The sequence below is a fragment of the Chelonia mydas genome, chromosome 9, assembly GCF_015237465.2.
Source record: "Chelonia mydas isolate rCheMyd1 chromosome 9, rCheMyd1.pri.v2, whole genome shotgun sequence".
Lineage (NCBI taxonomy): Eukaryota > Metazoa > Chordata > Testudines > Cheloniidae > Chelonia > Chelonia mydas.
The window spans coordinates 80,286,316-80,311,824 of record NC_057855.1 but is presented as its reverse complement, the minus strand read 5'-3'; the positions used below and the strand labels follow the sequence as shown (position 1 = coordinate 80,311,824).

The 25,509-nt window shown below is 37.7% G+C and overlaps 1 protein-coding gene across 1 annotated transcript in view; it reads right to left on the bottom strand.

Moving 5' to 3' along the window:
• Positions 1–3,733: 3,733 nt before the first annotated feature.
• The window catches only part of CHIC1 (cysteine rich hydrophobic domain 1), a 29,949-nt gene continuing 8,173 nt past the window's right edge, over positions 3,734–25,509 (bottom strand). Inside the window, exons 2-6 of the mRNA XM_037908537.2 lie at positions 24,378–24,432; positions 12,892–13,047; positions 9,470–9,526; positions 9,137–9,196; positions 3,734–7,646 (exon numbers count right to left, since the gene is read on the bottom strand). Of these exons, the coding sequence (XP_037764465.1) occupies positions 7,596–7,646; positions 9,137–9,196; positions 9,470–9,526; positions 12,892–13,047; positions 24,378–24,432 (379 nt within the window). The 3' untranslated portion in view covers positions 3,734–7,595. The remainder of the gene's footprint in view (positions 7,647–9,136; positions 9,197–9,469; positions 9,527–12,891; positions 13,048–24,377; positions 24,433–25,509) is intronic.

The following is a 25,509-nucleotide window of genomic DNA, read 5'->3' as shown; positions in this document are numbered from 1 at the left end:
GGTATGGCAATGCATTATGCAGGATTTACATGCATTTGCTTGGGATGACCTGTAATTAATTTCCGGCTTTGCAAATCATGAGTAATTTCATCTCAGTTGGCAGCCTGGACCAGTCCACACAAGAGATCCACTTCCTGGACACTACGGTGCTAATAAGCGATGGTCACATAACCACCACCCTATACCAGAAACCTACTGACCGCTATGCCTACCTACACGCCTCCAGCTTTCATCCAGACGACCACCACATGATCCATTGTCTACAGCCAAGCTCTACGATACAACAGCATTTGCTCCAACCCCTCAGACAGAGAAACACCTACAAGATCTCTATCAGGTGATCTTACAACTACAATACCCACCTGCTGAAGTGAAGAAACAGATTGACAGAGCCAGAAGAGTACCCAGAAGTCACCTACTACAGGACAGGCCCAACAAAGAAAATAACAGAACGCCACTAGCCATCACCTTCAGCCCCCAACTAAAACCCCTCCAACGCATTATTAAGGATCTACAACCTATCCTGAAGGATGACCCATCACTCTCACAGATCTTGGGAGACAGGCCAGTCCTTGCTTACAGACAGACCCCCAACCTGAAGCAAATACTCACCAGCAACCACACAACAGAACCACTAACCCAGGAACCTATCCTTGCAACAAAGCCCGTTGCCAACTGTGTCCACATATCTATTCAGGGGACACCATCATAGGGCCTAATCACATCAGCCACACTATCAGAAGCTCGTTCACCTGCACATCTACTAATGTGATATATGCCATCATGTGCCAGCAATGCCCCTCTGCCATGTACATTGGCCAAACTGGACAGTCTCTACATAAAAGAATAAATGGACAAAAATCAGACGTCAAGAATTATAACATTCAAAAACCAGTCGGAGAACACTTCAATCTCTCTGGTCACTCGATTACAGGCCTAAAAGTTGCAATTCTTCAACAAAAAAACTTCAAAAACAGACTCCAACAAGAGACTGCTGAATTGGAATTAATTTGCAAACCGGATACAGTTAACTTAGGCTTGAATAGAGACTGGGAGTGGATGGGCCATTACACAAAGTAAAACTATTTCCCCTTGTTTATTCTCCTCCCGCGCTGTTCCTCAGACATTCTTGTCAACTGCTGGAAATGGCCCACCTTGATTATCACTACAAAAGGTTTCCCCCCACCCGCTCTCCTGCTGGTAATAGCTCACCTTACCTGATCACTCTCCTTACAGTGTGTATGGTAACACCCATTGTTTCATATTCTCTGTGTATATAAATCTCCCCACTGTATTTTCCACTGAATGCATCTGATGAAGTGAGCTGTAGCTCACGAAAGCTTATGCTTAAATAAATGTGTTAGTCTCTAAGGTGCCACAAGTACTCCTGTTCTAATAACAGTGAAGTTGCAGTAGCACAAACACAGGGATGAGCTAGCAACCTGAGCTGCTTATATTTATACTGAGTGGGCTTATACTTGGTGGCTAGTCTGTGCTGACATGTCTTCTTTATTCAGTAGATTAAAGCTAGTATAGGTAAATTTACCCTTGCTACAATTATACTTAAATTGCACTGTAAACATCACTACATCCCTGTAATGTAAGGAAATATCTTCATTTTGCAGATGGGAATGGAAGAACAGATAGATTGATTTACCCAGACTCATAGAGGAAGTCTGTAACAGAGCGGAAACAAAATCCCAGATCTCTTTAGTCACAATCTACTACTTTAACCACAAAATCACCCTTCTCCCATGGGTGGAAATGGAAGCATACATAGACTCATGCCAATTTCCCCGCCCCCCCTTCTTCTCCAAAGGTGCAACATGGTGGTGACCAATTGTCCTTCTAGGTGCTACTGTCCACTCCAGAGGCAACTGCATTTTCAGTAGCTCTGTACATATAGTTTGTAAAACAAGAGGGTACAACATGTAATACAAGTAACTAGACCCATTAGCTATTAAAAACACAAAATGCAAGTCAGAATAAAATTGGCTAATAGAGATTTGGCTCAGCACCCAGAAGTGTTCTGTTTTAGAGGGATTTGAGTATTGGGTTGTAGCAATGAAATAAAACTGGTCAGTGAAGTGCACACGTGGGAATGCTTTTTCATTTGCCTAATGTACTGAGAAAATGCAGAGCTCTAGAAAACAGTGCTCTATCTTTGAGCAATATATTTACATATGCTAGTTACAGGGACCGAGGCATTCCCCACTACATAGAATGCCAAAGGGGTTATGTATAAAATCCCACTCTCATAAGAAACATTGGTATATCAACAAATATAGGATGGGAAATGGTGCTTTACAGTGTTGTGCTGCATATTGTGACAAAAGTTCCTCCTCTGCCTTGGTGGGTCCTGTGCTTATTGGCAGATTTGCTTGCCTCAGAGATTCACAGCAGCCCTCAGTTTGGCCACTTTTGGTAGTGGCTCAAACCTGCTATTCACTCAGCTAACCTCATTACTGGCCAACATGGGAAAAAGGAAGGAAAACAATCCCTGCAGTCTCTGTTGATCCACCATGTAGGTCGGGGAACAGCCCAGAGACCTTCCCCGCTGGTGGAATCCACAGTCCATGTCAACTCCTCCTATGTCTGATCAGAACTTGGGAGGTTTGGGGGGAACCCGGGCCGCTCTCTACTCTGGGTTCCAGCCCATGGCCCTGTGGACAGCAGCTGTCTAGACTGCCTCCTGGAACAGCTGTGCGACAGCTACAACTCCCTGGGCTACTTCCCCATGGCCTCCTCCCAACACCTTCTTTATAGACACCAGGAGGAAGATCCTGTGGTGACGGATAATGCTTGTACTCCTCAGTCCTCTAGTAGTACACCTTCTCACTCTCAGCTCCTAATGCCTCTTGCTCCCAGCTCCTCACACGCACACCACAAACTGAAGTGAGGTCCTTTTTAAACTCAGGTGCCCTGATTAGCCAGCCTGCCCTAATTGATTCTAGCAGCTTCTTAATTGGCTCCAGGTGTCCTAATTAGCCTGCCTAAATTTGTTCCAGCAAGTTCCTTCTTGTTCTGGAACTGCCCCTGTTCCCTTACCCAGGAAAAAGGGACCTGCTTAATCTGGGACTAATATATCTGCTTCAAAAAACACTCATGTAGCCATCTGGCCTGACCCTGTCACAATGTATAGTCTTCTATTCAAGTGTTTTTGTCTAACAGGCACATGTTCTTGTGCCCCAGTCAGGCTCCCCTTGAGTTGGAACTACAGCAGAATGAAAAGAACTTGCTTTTCTCAGTTCTGAGAAGTCCTCACCCTTGAGCTCCAATCCCGCAGGCATTGTGGATGCCTTGGATCTGAAGATGGCATGGGCTAGCTCCGAAACTGTGGTTCCTATTTCCCAGAGCGCTTTCTCCACAATGTCAAGTGGAAAACAGTTCTTGACAAAAGTCAGTATCAACCAATTGGACAGATTCTATGGAGAAGTAGGAGCGTGGCCCAAAAGGAGGCCTTGGAATCAACCACCTTCACTCCAGTAGAGCCTTTGTAGATTGCCGACTCCTTGTAACGTGAGCAGGCAAATGTAGTGAAGGCCCTGATATAGAGGACTATCTGGTTGGGTCAGATAGTCTTTTTTTGTAATAAAGCCTGTTGTCTCAAAAAATTGACCTATATGTGACAACAGAAGAGGCACAAAAGGGTGTTTTCCATTTCTACACAAACTTTGCATTATTTGTTTTAATCTCTGGATTTCATTAAAATAAAAACATTTTGAAAAGTGAGTCAGATTAACCAAGTTTGACTTCCAGCTTCTTTAATAGCACAGGTCAATGCAGTAAATTGTAGAGACAAAGCTTATTTAGGATTTTATTCAAAAAACTTCAAGGTGTGAGGTCCTATTAAAAAAAGTGGCTATTTACTTGTAAACAGAATAAAAATGTTAAGGACTCAATTAAAAATCCTTTCATACAACTTAAAACAAAAACAGATTTCTGATGAGTGTACAAATAATGTTACACTTTCATAAAAACACCAAAAACAAAACAACAAAAACAAAAATTGCAGAACAGGAATATCACACAACATTGTTTACTAAAATGGTCAGAACTATTTACATTGACTATTAACTGTTTGACATTTTTATTGCTCAAATGCTAATGTTTATAGATAAATGTAGTAAACTGATGTCAGGAGACACTAATACACGCATATTCATGTTTTTGCATACAGCTTTCTGTACTTATCAAGATGAGCATATGAACTTTATCAAGACTACACTAAATTTAGCAAAAATGTGTTTTGTTTCATACATAATCTCATCTAAACTTTCTACACATGTTCATATACATTTACATTTCTTTAGGCCAGCATGAAACTACTCTCAAAAAAGTCATTTTAAAGCCAGGAGATGAGAGTTTTCCTTCTCTGCCAATATTCAATAATACTGTGACATTTCCTAATGCAGAAGTCTGGAAAAGAAAACAACGATCACAGTGTTCTGACAAAACTTAAACTAAACAATGTTTCCAGACTTGCTTTTCAGGAAATTTGTGGCCAATTACGTTTACAGATATTCACTTAAACTGGTTCCCTTTTCTCCCCCTCTGCACGGCACTTTTTCTTTCATTTGAACAAGTCAAGGCACTTTCCTTTCCATTTGCATTAAACTTTGTTCCCGCTACTCTTTGTTGTATCGCTATGGACCCTCTCTGATTAACAATTACTCATCACGGATAGGTTTTTACAAATTCATATTTACTTACAGGGTTTAAGGTAATATAGATTTTAGAAGACTGAAAACTATCAGATGAATGTTTATGTATTAAAGCAAATGGCAGTCAAAATAGAACCTGTCGGCAGAACGCAGCCCACAGTCTAAAGCAACACAGTGGCTGCCTTCATCTTTAAATGAGAAAAATGATCTATGTCATTTGCATGCTGGCATTTGTAACACAATCCAAAATTACCTCTTTATTCAGATGAAGTTTGCTGTAATCTGCTGTCTTGGCTCTCATGCTCCAGACCATTTGCTAGTATTGCCTCATAGCTGGGCAAAATGTAGGGACCCATTTTTGAACTAAATTTTAATGGGGATGAAGACTAAACAATTTGTAATGTGACATTTAAAAAAAAAAAAAAAAAACCCTACAGAATTTATGTTCTTAAATGAATCATTTTCATACAGATACAAGTGCAAGTCTTCTAAATTAATAACCCATTGAACATACGGTCTAACTGGGGAGAGTTGATGGTATTTTCTCTCAGCGTGGCACAGTGTTTCACAAAAATGTGTTCTAAATCAGATGGAACAATTCTGACCTGCATATGTTAAGGTCAGACACAGACTTGGGTCTAAGGGGAAGGACTGCTAATAGCTATGAGACTGAAGAGTATTCAATATTCACTACTACTCATGACATCAAACTCTCATTGGCTTTCTTGTCCCCTCAGCTGCAGAGGAACATTCTGAAAATATAGTCACTTAAATGAGGGAAGAAAATAAAGAGAGTGGTGTGGTTTCTGGGCTGTTGGTTAACAAAAATGAGAGGGAATAATTATTAACAACCTCTAGCATAACAGTAAGAAGCTTCCATTACTTAAGATTTTAAGGTATTAAAAATGCTTACAATTATTCTTTTATTAGCAAAACTTACTGCCCAGAATCCTGTTTTAACAGAAATGAATATAAAATTAAGCATGCTATTCCAATTCTGTTTTGCACTCTATTTTCTCCAAGTCTTTAAGCATTCCCTCTGCTTCCCACCCTTAAACACATTTCAGCATAATATGGCACTATGTATGCTTTTTGTAGTTCTGTAATAAAAAAGTTTAGCTGCAAGCTGCAGCTAAGTTTATAGTCAGACATTATTGTAGATTTTTTTAAAGTAAAGTACTTACATTCTAGTGGTTTAAAATTCACTTAGTTAGCTGACACTGATCTACTAACACGAACTGAAACCAGTCTAAGGATGACAATCCATTTCAGCTTCAAATATCTCAGCTTGAAGCATCACTCTTGGCAGCTGTAGTTGGAAATTACATCACAAGTACAGGAGTTTCTTGTTCCTCAGCTGAGCAACAAAAAGTATGAAGAATTTGACTCAACAAGACAACATGCCTGTAACTGGCTCTCTGTCCCTCACCACTGTTATGAGAGTCTGCTGGAAGTCATGTCAACTGCAGTTATTTAAATGCAATGGTTTACGAAATGCTTTCTTCCATTCCAACCAGGGTTTGTACCATCCCTTTTCAGTATGGATTAATATGTTAAAACAGGATTCTAAAATCAATCTGGAACTGGAAAACTTAGGCACCAAATAGCATCACAAAGAATCCAAATAACTGTAAAGCAATGCCTGGACACTAAGTTACGATAAAGCTCTTTGTGGCAAATATCAGCTCATCATGGCTTGCATCAAACGATTGTTTTGTGGTTCTCTGTTATTCTGTTTGACAATATGTATGCTGCTCCTTTTTCATTCTGGAAAGGATGCAGTTTTAGTTAACTGCTCACTATGTAAAAAATAATATCAGGTACCACTGTGCTATAAAAATATTAAGTTTAATATTTCTTCTGTATTGATTTACCTGTCCCAAGTAGTTGGCTTTAGTTATAACAATTCAGTCCAATTACTTTAAATTTGGTTCTTTGCTTTTTTTAATTTTTTTTTTTAAAAAAACCCATGTTTTTCCTGACTTCCATATATTTGTGTCTTAAAAATAGGCTTTTAGGATAGTCTGATAATATATTAGTTGCAGTCTACTCCACAAATACAACTTTTCCAAAATGTGAGAATACTTAAGATTCCTTATTTCAGGTATTAACCAAGACACCTGAAAAATCTCTGAAGAAACACAGAAATGCTATGCATTTTTCATCCATTTACTAACAAAGTGCATCTGAGCCCTACACCTGATAGTATGTACGAACTCATTATGGCTTTACCATAAAAATGGCTTATGAATGGGTCCATACAATCAGGATGCTAATAAATGTCATTAATAAATCTATGTAGAACTATTGGCAATACAATCAGAGCTATATTACATTCTGTAAACCTTGACATACCACACTTTACATTATGCAACGAGGCACTATTTACAAATCCACAGTAGGTAAAATAATTAACCCTCTAATGTAAATGATGATTTTGCAAAATGCGGGACAAAACCAGTGCTGTTAATTGCAAGTCCTATGCAGGCAAGTTATAAGTAAAATCATTGCTAACTACTGGAAGCTTACTTGGATGTTTCTATTGAGGATTTATAGTAATGTGATTTTAGAATGAAATACAGTATGATACAGAGTTAGGATACACATGTGGAAACAGTAAGTATGGAAATTAATAAGGCAGCATGCTCAGAACAAGTTTTAAGCAGCACTGATGTTAGATCCTTAGTGGCAACTTTATCTGTTATTGTTAATGTTAAAAATTCAGAGTGCAACATAGAAGCCTCATTTAACATAAAAAATGTGCAAATTGTTTTCTTCTTAAACAAAAGAAAATAACATAGCAAGGAAGATATTCTACCAAATAACAACATTTTAAAGTCACAGCAAAGTAGACCATCTTCTTTCCAAAATCAGCTACAAGGCACTAAGAGTAGGAAATTGCAGGTAACATGAAAGACTGAATACTGCTCCTCAGTCAGGTCGAAATATGGGATATTTTGGTAAGAATTCTATTAGTATTACCTGTTGAAGAAGAAAAAAACATAACATATTAACCAAACTGATTAGTTTTTTGGAATAATGTCGACGCAACCGTATAAACATTTATTGCCAAGTGCTTGCTACTGGACTTGACATGTGCAGAACCTATGCCACCCAGACATGTATCATCAATATTTTAAGGAAAAATACTCTCCCGGATACGTAAGCTTAAAAATCAGGTACTGAGAAGAGTCCTTCTGTCCTGGGTCCCATTGGAAAGGACCCTATAGGTGCTGGGATTCCCTCCACAACTTTTTCCACTCTGCTTATCCAGAACACCTCTTTCAGTTGTGGGACAGCACTTTATACAGTTTTCTGGAATCCAAGAAATCAGTTCAACTCCAGGCTCGTCACTGAGGTTTCTTTATTGGCATACAGTCAAGCTATACTTGAGTTGATCAGGCTCGAGTGTAGGGGTGGGTACAGGGTATACCACACATCCAAAATACATAATCACTAATCAGTTTATACACATACTTATGCTTACTACATATCGCACACTATGATTGGTTTACAAATTTTTGTAGCCAATCCCTATCTAAATCATGAGCTGTTCATGCACTCCACTACATGCTAGGCCACTCCATTACAGCTGCAAGTTATCACACATTGCTTACTATCCTTCTATCTCTTTTCTACTAACTACACCTTTTACATATTTACAACGGTACTGTAAATTATGCTTTGTTCATTGTTTCATTTCCTTGCTAAGACTAGACCTATAGTATGCACCAAAGTTTTTGCCTAAGTGACCTTCCCTGAAGTATAAAAGGTAATTTTTATGCCCAACTGAAGAGGAAAACATAGTCGAACAAGATGAACATCTTGAACTCTGCTTTCTTAGATGGATCCACTATCTTGGTCAAAGCTCTAGGCAAACGCAAACCAACAAAAATTTGCTGAAGTAGCCAAAAAACTACAAAAATTAAACACTTCTAAGTCTATGCTATACTAGCTACTTGTGAGTTATTTACAGATACTTTAGTAAAGGAGAAAGGGAGAGGTTTGTTCAGTGAGTATTCAACAGGTGGAGAGAAACTGAGGATGTGGGTGAGAACTAAGAAGGGGTGCGGGATCTGTAACCTCATTATAACAGATAGGGCTCCTGGGGACGCTAACTGTCAACTATTATTCAACACAAATCTCTTACAGTAGGGCTCTGAGCAGGCAACGTTTTGAAGGAGAAACCCTGTTTTCAGATGACAATGTCTAAGTTTTACTACATGCAGCAGCTGCTCTGTTATGTTGCCATCTTTGTGTATCAAAATAGGATTGTTTCATTCTACTAGCCAAGAGCTTGTGTAGTAAGGCATACAAATGGTGAATTTCAAGAGGTTGTGTGCGCGTCTGCTGAAAATGAATTAGTCATGAGGAGACTGAAAGGTAAAGAGTCTGGTAGTTAATGACATTTGAACTATTAAATCACACTGTAGCAATAGATACTAAAAATGTAACAGGAAAAGAATACTCACATATTCCATCATATTGCTAGTTTCACATTTCCTTTTACTCAGCTTCCAGTGCAAACCAAGCTAAGAAAATAATTATTGTGGGATTAAAGGTGTACTATTGCATTATTTCTCATCAACAACATAATATAAGCTTCAGCAATATCTAACTGTTTAAGATCTCAAGCATGTCTTTTTACATTTCATACAGTTTAAGGTGTGAGATGAATTTAGTATTTTAGCTCCAGTCCTAAACAAGCTAATAGCATTCCTGTATTCCAATTGTGCAATATTTTATTAATTCTAAATAAAAGTGGGAAAATAAGTGTATAGATTCTAGTCCTTAATGTTTCTTACCTTATGATATAGTCTGTTATTTTCCCATTCTAGCAACTTCTGAATTGATCTTCTAGTCTAGGAAAGAAAGTCAACATTATATAAGAAATGGTTCAACGGTCAACCTCATTCCCAAAGGTCTTAAAGTTTATATTTGCAGCTCTCAAGAATCACATGTAAGGTGGTACCGTATGTTTTAGGAACGGATAACTAAGCAAAGAAAGAATTTCACCTTGGAGAGATCTTGCTTTCCCAAATCCACTTGTCTCAAGTATAGATTAAAGGGGTGGAAGAGTAGGGGTGGTCTCATCAGAACTATAGACTATGATTTCTCTCTAGACTCAGAAGCTCCATTATTCCCAGTATCTTTCTCAGCTGCACAATTTTGGAGTCATCTTGGACTCAGCATTTTTGGGTACCCAAGTAGCTAAGTCAGCAAAACTCCATCTTCAATCTGTTACTGGTCAAAAGATTAGAACCATCTGACCTGGTCACAGTAATCCATATAGTTGTGACCTCTGGGCTCCAGTATTGCAACTCAGATCTAGGAATGAAGCTACACAGGCTGAAAAAAAGCTCCAGCTGGTACAAAGGTCAGCACCTGTATGCTTAGCGACACAGGACTCTGAATGTATCATCCTGGTGCTCTGCTCTCTGCACTGGCTTCCGAGAATATCAAGTTCAATTCAAGGCCTATGTCCTGAAATTCAAAATCCGCTAAGGGACTGGCCACATGTACCTAACAGATCACCTGTCTTGCAACCAGTTCAGACATGCCAGAATGGTTATGTTCCACAAGAGCAAGGGAACTCTTAACACACTGTGAGAGTCACAAATACAGGAAACAGAATATACATAGGAGCTGGATCTACAATATGGAACTAAAAAATAAGTGACCTTCAAAATAGCCACTTGGAGGGCAAAATGGAAAATTCATTTCTTAAACTAATCAAACTATTTCACCAATAAGGTGTGGGGGGGGGGGGGGGGGGGAAGACAGCGATCCATAGATTTCAAGGCCACAAAGGTTGTGATCTAGTCTGACCCCTGCATAACACAAACCATAGAATTTCACCCAGTAATTCCTATGTCAAACCCAATAACTGTGGTTGGGCTAGAGCATCTCTTTTAGAAAGACATCCAATCTTGATTTAAAGATTTCAAGTGGGGGAGAATCCACCATTTCCCTTGATAAGTTTTTCTAATTGTTAAACTACTCTCAATTTTTAAATTTGCCCTTTATTTCCAGTTTCAGTTAGTCTAGTTTCAAATTCCAGCCACTGGATCTTGTTATGCCTTTGTCAAATTAGAGAACCTTTCACTATCAGACATCTTATCATGTGAGTATTTGTAGACAGTGATCAGGTCACTTAACCCTGTCTTCAATAAACTAATTAGATTAATCTATAATCTTTCACTGTAAGGCATGTTTTCCTGTCCTCAAATCATGTTTACAGCTCTTCTCTGAATCCTCTCCTCTTTTTCAAAATTTTTTTTATAGTGTTTACACCTGAATGGAAACAATATTCCAGTTATGGTCTGATCAGTGCGATGATATCTCCCTACTCCTACTCTCTATATACCTGTTTATACCTTTGAGGATTACATTAACCCTTTTGGCTCCAGGATTGGACTGGGAGCTTGTGTTTATTTGGATGTTTGTCATCATACCTAAATCCTTTTAAGAGTTACTGCTTTCCAGGAGGAAGCTCTCCCTACCCTCCATCCAGATCGTTCTGTAAAGTGGTACAAGTGTTATTTCTATTTTAAATACTTGGGAAGCATTCAGATACACTGATGAACACTGTATAGGATTAGACAAGGGCTATGTCTACGCTACAGAGCATATGCTGCCATTAGGGTGACCAGATGTCCTGATTTTATAGGGACAGTCCAGTTATTTGGGGCTTTTTCTTATATAGGCTCTTATTACCCCCCCACCCCGATTTTTCACACTTGCTGTCTGGTCACCCTAGCTGGCATAGCCCCCCAGCATAGTATGTATGCTGACAGAAGGAGCTATTCTGCTGGTGTAGGAATGCCATGTTAGCTATGCTGACAGAAACACTCTTACGTAAGCATAGCTGTGCCTACACTGGGTTTTTTTGTTGGCATAGCTATGTTGCAAAGGTGTACAGTTTTTTTCATGCCCCTGACCGACATAGCTATGACAGTATACATTTTCAGTGTAGACCAAGCCTAGGTTAGAGTGCTTGGAGATCCTTTCTGGGGACCAGTGAAGGAGGGAAACTGAGGCAGATGCAGCTGTCGTGCTGCATCCTGCCATGGAAGGGCACGCAAGGAGAAGCCAACTGTATGACAGCAGCCCAGTGGGTTAAAGCACTATGCTTTTCAATCCTGAAATCAGGGTTGAACCCTTATGAAGTCAAACATTAAATGTAGTCTCCTTGTACACCCCAGCAAAGGTTTGTCCTCTATTACAAAAACCACATATTTTGATTCTCTCTACTTAAGAAAGGCCCAAAAATCATAATATAAGGGATGCTGCAGGGCAGAACGAGTATGATCTGGAAGAAGGGCATGGGAAAATGCCTGCTTGCATTCTGCTTTACTCCAAGCAGTTCTATTATTGTTACTTTCATGAGCAAATTGAAGGAGCTGCCAAACCACTTCTCTCTGCATGTGGTGCAACCTGTAGGCTTTTTTTGGGTAGAGTTTAGTGCACTTTCCTTTTCACAATTAGCTCACTAGAAAAGAAACAAAAACTAGATAATGGGAGAAATGACCCAATCTTTTGACCATCTATAACATTAGCTTCCATTCACAATGATAAATCCTGATACGAAACTAGAAAAGTAACTGATGGATGAAGAAAAGGAGTACTTGTGGCACCTCAGAGACTAACAAATTTATCTGAGCATAAGCTTTCGTGAGCTACAGCTCACTTCATCGGATATATGCGAAAGCTTATGCTCAAATAAATTTGTTAGTCTCTAACGTGCCAAAAATACTCTTTTTCTTTTTGCGGATACAGACTAACACGGCTGCTACTCTGAAACCTGATGGATGAAGGAATATACTGTTTCTTCTTTTAATAAACTGTACAATGTACACAGGTTTACAAAGAGATTTCAGTCTATTTAGGATGTTCTTTGGCTCATTAATTGCTACTCCGGCACAACTCATTGTTATTAACAAAATTCAACACTGTTTACTTAGTGTGTATATATATTCTATTCCCACACACATATATATACATACATACACACACACACACACACACACACACACAATATTCTGTTACTATTAAAGATTAATAGCTAGCAAACATACCTCACCAGTGAAAGGGAGACTTACAATGGCAAATGGGGATACAGAAAGAAGTTTCAGAATAAATAAAGGCATCGTTATTTAAAGGTTATTAAACATTAGCAGCAGTTGTCAATTTTTGGTCACAATGCAACTTTGAAATGTGCACTTACTCTTTTATTAAGACAGATAACAGGCCACAGGCTGCAACCCAGGGTGCAGCAGCAGCACAGACAGCCACAAAGCAGCCATTTTACATTGACAGGGAGATTCTTCCTTAAACACGCATTCACACGGCTGATACTAGTCTTAAATTCTTCTGGAGCAACCTACAACAGAAATGGCAAACTTTAATTGGAAGCCATTGCAGATGTGCTTTCTTATTCAATGGTTCCATGGATTACAAGATAACTGACAGAGGTACAGTTATTAGGTGTGAAACAAAGCTGCAGAAATCCTCCAAAAATATTGCTAGTACACTAGTGTGAAAGTTCACCTTCCTAAATCAAGTCCATTTACCCGGTGTTTTTGAAAATTTTTTTTATGTAAAAATGATAATTGCAGTAAGTTAGAAGAGTTTCTTCCCATGTTCTCTTGCAACTGTCAAATCAACTGTGTTGACAACACAACCACCCCCTGTAAAACTAGATTAGGAAGAGAGCCAAGCAGCACACAAAATTGGTGACGTTGACAAAAAACTGGATGAAAAAGACATTTTGGTTTTCATGGAAACAAAAGGTAACTTTGTATGTAAAAAGGTGCCATTTCACACACAAAACAAGTGTTCATCACGGTGTTTAATTTCTCCCTATCACAAGCTTGTAACATGCATGTGAAGTTGCACTCTCTTTGGAGCAAAAAGCTGTGCTTGCCAATAGAAATGAAAATATTTCTTCCAGGAACAAATTACTGATTGGTACCATCCCACAGCTCTAATTATGGTATCCTGCTGAGGAGGCGTAACCAAGAAGGGAACAGGTGAGTTATAATAGCTATGCTTTATATAGGAGTATAAAACATGCCTAGGATCAACAGCATGCTGAACAGTGATGTGAAGGTTTGAAGTATTAGCTGTATTCCTTCCTATTTCAACTAATTTTGTTGTTTGCTACGGTGTACAAGTCATACAATGAAGAGTGGCTGATTCTGAGATAAGTAAAATTACAAACATTGGCCAAGATTTTCCGGAGTGACTGGTGGTTCTGGATGCCTCAAATCAGTGGGTGCTTAACCTGAAAGACTTTGAAGGGGCCTGACTTTCAGAGAGTGGATGCTCAGTGCTTTCTGAAAGTTAGGGCTCTTTAAAGTCTAAGTGACACACTCACTAACCAAGGCACCCCAAAATTACTAATCACTCTGGAAAGACCCTTGGCCAAGGTCTTCATGACTGAAAGTTTACTAAGACAGTGATATACAGTGAAGTAAATTTACCACCTTTCACGTACAGAAACCCCCATCCCGATTTATAAAACATTCCCCCGTCCAATGAAATGATCTACTACTGCAAGTGTCACAAATAAACTGTGTATTGACAGGTGTTATCTGTGTGAATATCCACCGTCTTTGCTCTGATCAGAGGAATAAAAGCATGAAGTTCTCAGCCCCAAACAGTTACTGTTTAATGTAAGTTCCTGATATCTGCTCATTGACAACACATGTAAGAAGTCCACAACTCTTCTTACAGGAGGCAAACTAGTGCCTTCCAAGAACTCCAAAAAGTTCTTAAGTGTCAGAACCTGAGTGGCACTAAGACCAAATTTCCCCATATGCACTCAACTTCAGCATTGGGCAGAGAACAAGTGATCTTTAGAAAATTAATCATGCCCCAATAAGTTGACTCTTAGAAGCCAAATGTCTAATATGGAAACAACTTCAGGCTCTGCTGACAAAGACTGGCGACCACAATTGCCAGACACAAGCCACTTTGTAGCTTGCAATTTCACTGACTGAGATAATCTCCCCCATTGAACCTGAGGTGCTTTCTATGCTTGTTTTATCAAAGATGTGGGAGCATGAGTTCTGGCAATCTTCTCAATTTAAAGCAGGACTAATAGGCTCACAGATGTAGTGAGACTTTGGCACCAGCACCAATTTTGTAGTCTCCATTTTCACACAAGACATTAATATATCCTGTAGTGGTTTACTACGAGAAGGACTGGGGATCAGGATTTGGCCTGAAAAACTGAAAAGCATATATCCATTCAAGAACTCCAGGACCCAGCGACCTGGAGAGAGATCTGATATTCTGCAATGCCTGTGAACATCTTAAAAATTAAAATGGCTTCTAGAGCTTCTGGCAAAACTGCTGTTTCACTGGAAGGGCAGAAGAAGCTGATGGACCAAGATGGATGACTGTTTCTGCAGTGACTAAAAAAATCTCCTGCACCCTTGAGTGATGTGATGAAGAACTGTGCTGGACCCAGAAACCAAATTAAAAAATAAAAAAGGAGCTTCTGTTGCTTCCCAGCCTCAGTGATCTTACTATTAATCTAATTGCAGAATTACAAAGCCAGCCACGATGTGGACTACAGTGGTGATAACCAGGGACCTAGTTGCAGGATCTGACATGTCAATGTAGACCATCAATGAGTAAATTTTGCAAATTTCTGAACTACTCCAGTGAAGGAGATCTTTCAAAATTAGAACCAATCTTCAGCAAAGTCTCTACCAGACCATGAGGACCAATGCACATTACTGGATATCTGTTTGCCCCTATGCTTTCTGCAATTTTTAGAAGCTGACACGTGCATTTGGGGAATGCCTCAAACTCTTAGAGCACTTGGCTGTTCTACTCATAGGCAAATCTTTTTGCATACAGGTTCAGACCCTGAAGTGCATTCCAAAATCCAATGACTAGATCCTTCTCCAACAGATATGAGGACTTCCCGGGCAAAGACCCAGAAGAACCTTCTGGCATCATGCAAAAATTCTGAGAGACCTCTTGCAGGAGTGCTCTTAAGTGCTACATGGCTTCCTCCCTGTCAGGGCATGGAGTCCTGAACTACAACCTCTTTTTTGACCTGCAAAGGAAATCTAAACAGAGTCCACACAAACTCTATGAACTTATTACTAGATAAATACTTTATGGACTAAAATATTCAATTAACTCCATTCCCAATGCAAGCAGAGGGTAGGGTTCTGTCCACTTAGGTCAATGGAAAGAGGTAATGACGTATAATTGCGTGTGTGTAGAGGAGCTTACACCCCTGATTTCACAAGGTTGTGACAGAGGCATACAAATACTCTCGCAAAAGCTGCTTTGAAATGAGTCCAGCTGCTGAATGGCAGGACCTGTGATCTCATAATGGGATCTGTGGGGGCAAAGTCATGAAGAATATAACATGAACATATTTTAACAGGAACTCTGCTGAACACACATGTACTCACATGTGCTCTTAAATTTGAAACTGAATAAGGTAAAGAGTCTACTGAAATATATCTGGTTATGATTTAAAGATTAGAACTTTTACGTTTTATATATGCAACTTCAAAAAAGGATACTTTGCAAAACTGGACATTGTAACTGATTAATCTGTTTTTATATTTAAAAAGGAAGCTTTTATTTTTCCATAGTATTGACTATCAAAACATTTTCCTATTACTAGGTTTTAAGATTATGAGATTAAATTCTATAGATATTCTTTTAATGGCAACCACTGGAACAGCTGAGTAAATTCTAGAATAATTACAATCAAAGACATAACTGATTTCTGTTAAAGTAAATTGACAATCACTGCTACCATAGCAAGAACTTTTCAGAAGTATACAGTAAATGGATTGTTATATGAGGTTACAAATCTTTGTTTAGCATTAAGGCAAAAATCCCATCTCCTGCAGCCATACCATCCATCCTGCTTGGCGAGAAAGGATTAGGGGGTTTGTTTACTGGCCACAGAAAAACCCTCAAGAATTGGACTTTACACAGAGCATGAGCAACCCCTACACAACCTCAACCAAATCTTGCTACATGCCATCCCGCAATTTCTGTACACCAGAAATGCATCAGTTTCACTGCAACCGTTGTTCTTTCACATCTGCAGAGGAGGGGGCAGGAAATGTTGAAGATAGGCGGTAGCAGGATCCTAAGAGCTAAGAACATAGAAAAGACTGCAGGAGTGGGTGCCAAAAAAACCCACAACAGCCGTTTCCTGACCATTTGGATCACCGATCATTGAAATCAGTGGTGATTTGGGTTTGCACATAAGCCAGGCTTGCTGCCAGTTAACAAAAAAACATCAATCAGGATGGTACTTTTTGGTAGCATGAATGAATAACTATGAAGTGAAGATTTTAGAAGCGTATTTATTTTTCTGGGGCTAAGGAAACAAGCTTGCATTCTCTGACAAATGGGCTAGTTCAAATACAGTGTATACTTCACAATTTAAAAAACAACAAATTATTCAATTAATTATTTTCATGAGCACAAATGGAACAATTCCAATTGATAGTTGACAACTGAAATATCAAAATTTAAAACACTTTTTTGCACCAGATCTTTCACTGGAATAAAGGAAATTTGTTTATCATCACAGCTATTTGTGGATGGGTTTATGTTATTTTTAAAATTAAGGAACATGGCACACAAAATAATCAACCAAGGGAAGTGGGGAAGCCCAGGAATCCCCCGGACTCAGGATTTTTTAAAAAGGAAAAAATGGAAAAAGAATAAGAAAAAAATCCTACAATAGCAGGAGGGTGGAGTAGAAGATTTAATGGGTTTTCTCCCCATCTTTAACTTTTGTGAGACTTATGAAAAATGGTTATAATTCCATAACAACACTTCATCTGTTCTCTTAATGCAAATTTTGTATTAAAAACAAACAAACCTTGGTAGACTGTTGCACAGCCCAGTAACATATAATTTTTGCAGTTACAGATGCTGGATGCTTATTCCCCAGGCACGCTGGGGTTGAGTGTATTAATGAGTCTGTAGTGTTAACTTTTAAGGAAATTAACTGAAATTCGTGTCTTAAATTATGGTTCTGTTCTGAAGTGTGACTCTACACAAATGGCACCTTTTCATTCAAGAGGAGTTAAGCATTTGCGTTTTCAGAGTCATATATGTTTACTTTAAGTGACAAAAATAAATGACTACTTTTTGCTCCTGCTAGCACTGCGTAGCCAACTTTGCTAAAAGAGTGGGAACTGGATTCTAGTCTCTCTTTTGCACCATGCACAGCTTTGCTCACAATGTTACATCATCTGGCACAAAAACTTATTGAAGGCAATGGAGTTACATAGATGTCTCTAGTATGTAAGTCTTTTTACCACAGTTTTTGAAATCAAGCAATGATAAATAGGTCTGTGAATCAGAGATACTTTTCTCCATTAGAAACTCAAGTTTTGGTACTCTATACCAAGGTGATTCACCTTGGGGTAGACAGAAATAATATAATTCTGTTCATGTCAGTTTACAGTTAATTTACAGCTCAGCAACCTTTGTCTCAAATTAAAGAACAAATGCTTTTCAGCAGATAAAAACTGAGTTTTAAACCCATCTATTTTATAAGCATTCATACCATGTTCATTTGTACATATAGGTACTGTAGGTGTTTATTAAAAAAGTTACTGCACATTTGGTATCAAATTCTTTTGTAATCCAATAAAGATGTAGCATTTTACACATCAGGAAATTAATAATGAACTGTATTTTTGATGAAATACATAATATTCTGCCAATTTACCAATACAATGCCTTCCAGAACACAAATTCTAAGTGGACCATACCCATTTTGTTGCTACATTGAATCTGTAGCTTCTCTCCATTTGATTCTGAAGCTTTGAGAGATTAATTTAAAAAAAAGTGTTGTATTGGAAAGATTTTAGTTAATTGTCAATACATAATTCACAGCATGCTTAAACTCAGCATTTGAATAATTTTGTGTGAAAAAAAAAATCGCTTGGAGGGTTTCTGTCTGGATCTTGAAAAGAAAGAAAGATAAGTACGCTGCTTCTGGCTGTGCAGTCCACATTGTAGAGAGAGATTAGTTCCTTTTAGGCCTTTAAAAAAAAAAAAAAACATAAAAGAGGGGGGATCGTAATATTTTACAACAGGATGCAAGAGAATCTGCAAACAGAGGAAGAGAGCAAGTAAAGCCCAGCAGGTCTGATCTGCCTCCTTCAATCATCGTGATCACAAACCCTATCCATCACATGTCATGTTGGATCACAATACTAAGGGTACATTTTATGGCTTACACTTCCCTGCATTGCACACTAATCTTTGTATAGGACCCCTTATTGTTTTAAGATCAGGGCAGGAAGCTCCACTTTCTTCTTTAAGGTTCACTGGTTCTGTCATTTTCTTGTCACCTGGAGCAGTGTGCTGTTGTGCCATATATCATGAATAGTACTTTTCCAGTTTGGTTTAGCCTTTGTGATAATGAAGGAATCTCCTCTTTCCTAAACCTGTAGGACTATAAATTATATTGCATACAAGATTACAGACAAGTCTTAGCTTAAATAGCATTTTAAACAAACTATTTAAAATGGACCCTACATATCTAAAAAAATATACATCTAGAATTTGGCCACCAAAACCCATCAAGCTAGATTTAAAATAATGAAGTTATACAATCTGTATTTTAGATATTAGATCCTACCTTTTGTTCAACGCTTAAAAACCGTAAAGAATCAAAAACATGCAACATCGACAGTTTGAAGACCCAGTTCTACCTAGGTAGATGTGTTAAGGTTAGTATCGGTTTATCTTGAAAGATGAGAAGCTGACTAGATTAGTAGGCCCAATTTTTGACCCACCTGAAACTTTCCCCCTTTATATCTGTTTTCAGAGTCCATATAACCTCCACTACACATGTGCCCATTTCCCCGAAAAAGAGAGCAATGCTTTGGTGTGCTTTTCAGTTTACTATTTTATGTTCTCTTATTTACTCTACATCTTAGCACTCCAGAACTCTATAATGAATAACCAGTACCTGTAAACAATGGGGGAATATTTCAGTTAAGAAACAGATTAGTGTTGTAATAACAAGAATACATAGCACTTCAATAGCACTTGTTCATAGATCTCAAAAGCACTTCAAAGTTTAAATATTACTATCCTCGTGTTACAGAGGGGGAAACTGAGGCTTACACAGGTTAAGCGAATTTCCCCGAGCCACAACTTGAGCCAGTATCATAATTCCAGAGTTAATATTTTTTGGGAGACAGTTCCTAGACAGCATCTTGTTAAAAATTAGACCTTTATTGTTACTTTACAGATTTATCTTTGGGTTTTCCTCCAGTAATATTTATTATAAAAGAAATAATAGCCCACATCTAATGGCTTAACTAATGCATCCAAGCTGCTGGACTGGATATTATGAATTCACAGATCTATTACATTGTTATGCCTATGCTCTGAATAAAATACCACTTTGTTTTATTGCATTGTGCATTATTCTTAACAAAGAATTCTTATACATCTTAACAATAGAATGGTTGACTAAAGAAGGGACTATGCTATGTATAACATGGACTTCCAGAGTGCAATCATTCTGATGCTTTTTACATTACATTTATTTTTAAAATAAATGGAACAACTGACTGCAAAATTCACCCTTGTGAACTTTGGGTGCCACTGAAAATACATTTATACTGAATTTAAACAGACATGTTTTCGTTTTTTTAAAATAGATCAACAAATGGCCAACTGCCATGTGCATGTTTGCTTCTTGTAATTCACCTGAGCACAAGATTCTTCTTCAAAACCAAAGATGATAGTAACTGGCAGTTAGCAAGAGAAATTATTTGCTTTTTATTCATGCTATCGATTAATTGCAGTAAACTCACACGATTAACTGAAAAAATAAATCGTGATTAACTGTACTGTTAAACAATAGAATACCAATTGAAATTTATTAAATATTTTTGGATGTTTTTCTAGATTTTCAAATATATTGATTTCAATTACAACACAGAATACAAAGTGTAGAGTGCTCACTTTATTTTAATTACAAATATTTGCACTGTAAAAATGATAAACAAAAGAAATCGTATTTTTCAATTCACCTCATACAAGTACCATAGTGCAATCTCTTTATCGTGAAAGTGCAACTTACAAATGTAGATTTTTTTTGTTACACAACTGCATTCAAAAACAAAACAATGTAAAACTTTAGAGCCTACAAGTCCACTCAGTCCTACTTCTTGTTCAGACAATCACAAAGAGAAATAAGTTAGTTTACATTTACGGGAGATAATGCTATCCGCTTCTTATTTACAATGTTACCTGAAAGTGAGAACAGGCATTCGCATGGCACTTTTGTAGCTGGCATTGTAGGGTATTTACATGCCAGATATGGTAAATATTTGGAAGCTTCTTCATGCTCCCGCCACCATTCCAGAGGACATGCTTCCATGCTGACAATGCTCGTTAAAAAAATAATACATTAATTAAATTTATGACTGAACTCCTTTGGGGAGAATTGTATGTCTCCTGTTATGTTTTACCTGCATTCTGCCATATATTTCATGTTATAGCAGTCTCAAATGATGACCCAGCATATGTTGTTCATTTTAAGAACACTTTCACTTTAGATTTGACAAAATACCAATGTGAAATTTCTAAAGATAGCTACAGCACTCGATCCAAGTTTGAAGTGCCTTTCAAAATCTGACAGAGACCAAGTATGGAGCATGCTTTCAGAAGTCTTAAAAGCCCAACACTCTGATGCTGAAACTACAGAACCCAAACCACCAAAAAGGAAAATCAACCTTCTGCTGGTGGCCTCTGACTCAGATGATGAAAATGAACATGCGTTGGTCCACACTGCTTTGGATCATTATCTAGCAGAACCCGTCATCAGCATGGATGCATGTCCTCTGGAATAGTGGTTGAAGCATGAAGGGACATATGAATCTTTACCATATCTGGCATGTAAATATCTTGCGACGCTGGCTATAGCAGTGCCTTACGAATGCCCGTTCTCACTTTCAGATGACATTGTAAACAAGAAGTGGGCAGCATTATCTTCTGCAAATGTAAACAAACTTGTTTGTCTGAGCAATTGGCTGAACACAAAGTAGGACTGAATGGACTTTCTAGGTTCTGAAGTTTTACATAGTTTTTTTCATTCACCTAATACAAGTACTGTAGTGCAATCTCTTTATCATGAAAGTTGAACTTACAAATGTAGAATTCAAAAATAAAACAATTTCTTTTGTTTTTTACAATGCAAATATTTGTAATAAAATATAAATATAAAGTGAACACCGTACACTTTGTATTCTGTGTTGTAATTGAAATCAATATATTTGAAAATATAGAAAACATCCAAAATATTTAAATAAATGGTATTATTATTAACAGTGCGATTATTCGCATGATTAATTGCTATTAATTTTTTTAATCATTTGACAGCCCTACTTTTTATCCCACAGGAGACTATTTGTTTATTTCAACATTTCTATAATTGAGAACAGCTCCTGAAATTGGTGTGGGAAAAAGGTAAAAACACAGATTCTGATTTCTGAAAACAAAAAATGTACAGTAGAACCTCAGAGTTACAAACACCAGTTTTGAATGACCAGTCAACCACACACCTGAACCAGAAGTACACAATCAGGTAGCAGCAGGAAAAAACAAAAGAAAACAAAACACAAGACAGTACTGTGTTAAATGTAAAAGAAATTACTAAATAAATAAAGGTAAAGTTTAATTTTGTTTTGATAAGGTAAGGAAACTTTCTGTGCTTGTTTCATTTAAATTAAGATGGTTAAAAGCAGCATTTTTTTCTGCATAGTAAAATTTAAAAGTTGTATTCAGTCAATGTTCAGTTGTAAACTTTTGAAAGAACCACCATAATGTTTTTTACAGAGTTACAAACATTTCAGAGTTACGAACAACCTCCATTCCTGAGGTGTTCATAACTCTGAGGTTCTACTGTATCCTGCACCCAGTTAGATCAGATATGATTTATTATTCACAAAATCATATGAAAGCCCTCAACAAGTAAGAATGAAAGGAGGATATAAGAAACCAGTCAACTTCTATTTTTTCCCTCTGAACCTAAAGAAGAGAAAAGTCAGTTGACCTGTAATGAAAACTTTTGCTATTGAACCTGGAGAATGCTCATAAAACCAGTTAACGCTGAAAACACCATTAAGAGGAAAATGAGAGAGACGCTGACGTTTCCATTAAAGTTTTATTTAAACTAGCATTTGTTAATTTCAATATTGAATTATGCTTTAACAATTATTCATGAAATTTTCCGTACTTGTAGCTTCATTTATAGAAAAATATGCTTATTTGAAACATCTGTTGAATTTTCACATTCTTTTCAAACCAAGTTTAGTTTGTTGCCTTACATCAAGGAATTATTTCTGAAAGTTTAACTCAAGACCCAGGAGAATACACCAACATGTAACGTGGCAAAAACCCCTTTAGTGATACGGGGTCTGATTCAAAACACAAGGAAGTCAACGAGATCCTTTCCCTACTTCAGTGAAATCTGGATTAGGCCCAGATTTACCAGGTTGCCTTCTGACACCTTGAAAATCCAAATGGCAACCGGCTTTTCCACCATTTAATTCAACTGCTGTCAAATAATATGTGGGACAGAGACTCAGTATTTTCATAATCATCATGTTCCAGGAGGAGAAATAGGTGGATTTGTCAGAACCAGACAGACAATGCCACCCAAATGCATTTATGTACAATGTTAATATGACTCAATAGTGAGTGCAAAGTCAGTAGCAGACCTTAGCTACATGCTTTGTCATTAGGGAGAGTAACAAGAGCTGAACCTTCCGTCCCCATATTCTGAAAGAGAATAGTACAGTATGGGATGAAACAAAGGGAAAAGTTAGAGTAATGTAACTGAATTTAAAGGTATGAAAGACATGAGAAAAGTTATAAAGTCAGAACAGAGGTAATGTATGAACAAGGAAAGGTTTTAAGGCAAGAACCAAGAATCTGCTCACAACATTTCATTAATAGATGACTATCAATTTAAAAAGGGGATTTCTGCAAGCCTCTGTCAGTCGAGATACAGAATACTATGAAAAGTGGAAGAATTTCCTCCAAAAACGTGGTGAGGCGACTGTACTTTTTCTTCTGCAAAAGATCATCTCTACAAATGACCAAATAACTATAGATCTACTTAGCAAAAGGATCAAACTTTTTTTCATTTACAGGCTTACACTGGAGGCCAGATTGTCTATGGAGAAATGGAATTCCGCCTCCCACCCCCACCCCAAAAAAGTGTTAAAAGTGAATTCAGTGCTTGAGAGAGAAACCAGACTGAAAGGCACTGAAGTCCTTTATTTAATCCACATAACTGGTAGCACAGGATCCATAAACCCAGGGTGTGCCATTGTCATGTTTTGAAGAGACTGCCTATAGAGGAGTGTAGATACTGTAGGTGACGTCAGGCCCCCTTGGTCCTTCTTTGCTCAGACTGGCAATGACTGCAACTGTGGTGAGTAGTTTTTATGATGCGGACATGTGCACTAGGAACTGGGGAGCGACTGCCAAATTGGTTCATGTAGGACAGAGTGGCAGACAGTAACAACCTCCTGTCAGTACTGACCTGGAAGGGATTTGGCTTAGACTTATTCCACCTGAATTCAAGAATAATGCTTCTAGACATTTGTAATGCACAAACTATTAGATGAACTGTCTTTTGAATTCAAAATTTCAATGCAAACTCAGACTTACTTTTCCTGTCAGGACAGAGGGAAATTCTGTGTCAAACTTGTTGCTCAAGCCAAACCTGGAAGACAAAAGAGACAAAATATATTCCATCCAACTTATTTGTTTCCCTTTTTAAAATATGTTATGCAACACTTGATTTGGTGTTTAAGGAAAAAAAGAGTGAGAGTAAAATGTTTTCCCATATTTTTGTTTGTACTATTAACATATTATGCAAGATTTCATGAATTTAAAAAGTGTTTTTACAACTAAAATGCTTTTACAGAAAAAAAATTGTGACTAGAAGTGTAGCTTGTTGCCTTCTTGAAGCAAGTAATTTTTAAACAGATAGCCAGACAAAGAATTCTCAGAAAATAGCAGTAATCCAAATTTAAATCTGAGATTCTTAAAAAAAAAAAAAATACTATTTATGTTAGACTCCAATTCCAATTTGAAGAGGTCCAATTAATCATTTTATACAAGTTATTAGTTTGTGCCTGTTCATGTCACTAATTCACATATAGCAGATATATCTAGCAATAAATAAATAATAAAAACTAGTTTGTCTTCCCTATACAAAACCAGTAGCCTAATATTTAAGAATAGTTATATTAAGTTGAAGCAAATTCACACATGCAATACCTATGAAAACTCATGCATACCATAGATTTTAAGAAATATGAATTTTAAGCAAAATAAATTTTACATTCATCAACAAGAGTGGCTGGATTTCTATCAGCAAAGTATTCATGTAAAGTTTACACATTGCTCAGCAATAGGCAGTGAAACCTAAAGGGAGCCAGGTATCTTGCAGAGCTTAGTAACTCTGCAAGGGAATTGGAGATAGGAGTAGCTCCTGATCCTACACAAACTGAAAATTTTAATCAGTTTAGTAAGTAAATTGGCTTGTAGATTGCCAGGTTCATGCTTAAACATGTCACTTGGTGAGGTGTAAGCTGCTTTCTTTTTACAAGTATAAAGCTAAGAAGTTAAATAGGTTCAGAGGTTAATCCTGCCACTCAGCAAGCACCCTGTGGCTTTGTTATGATTGCTGGGTTCCTCTCCTATGAAGCTCTATCCTTCACAGTTCTACAGGGCACTGAAATATACAGGTAGCCCATGGCCTCACTGAGCTACAAACTTCTATACTTGAAGAAAC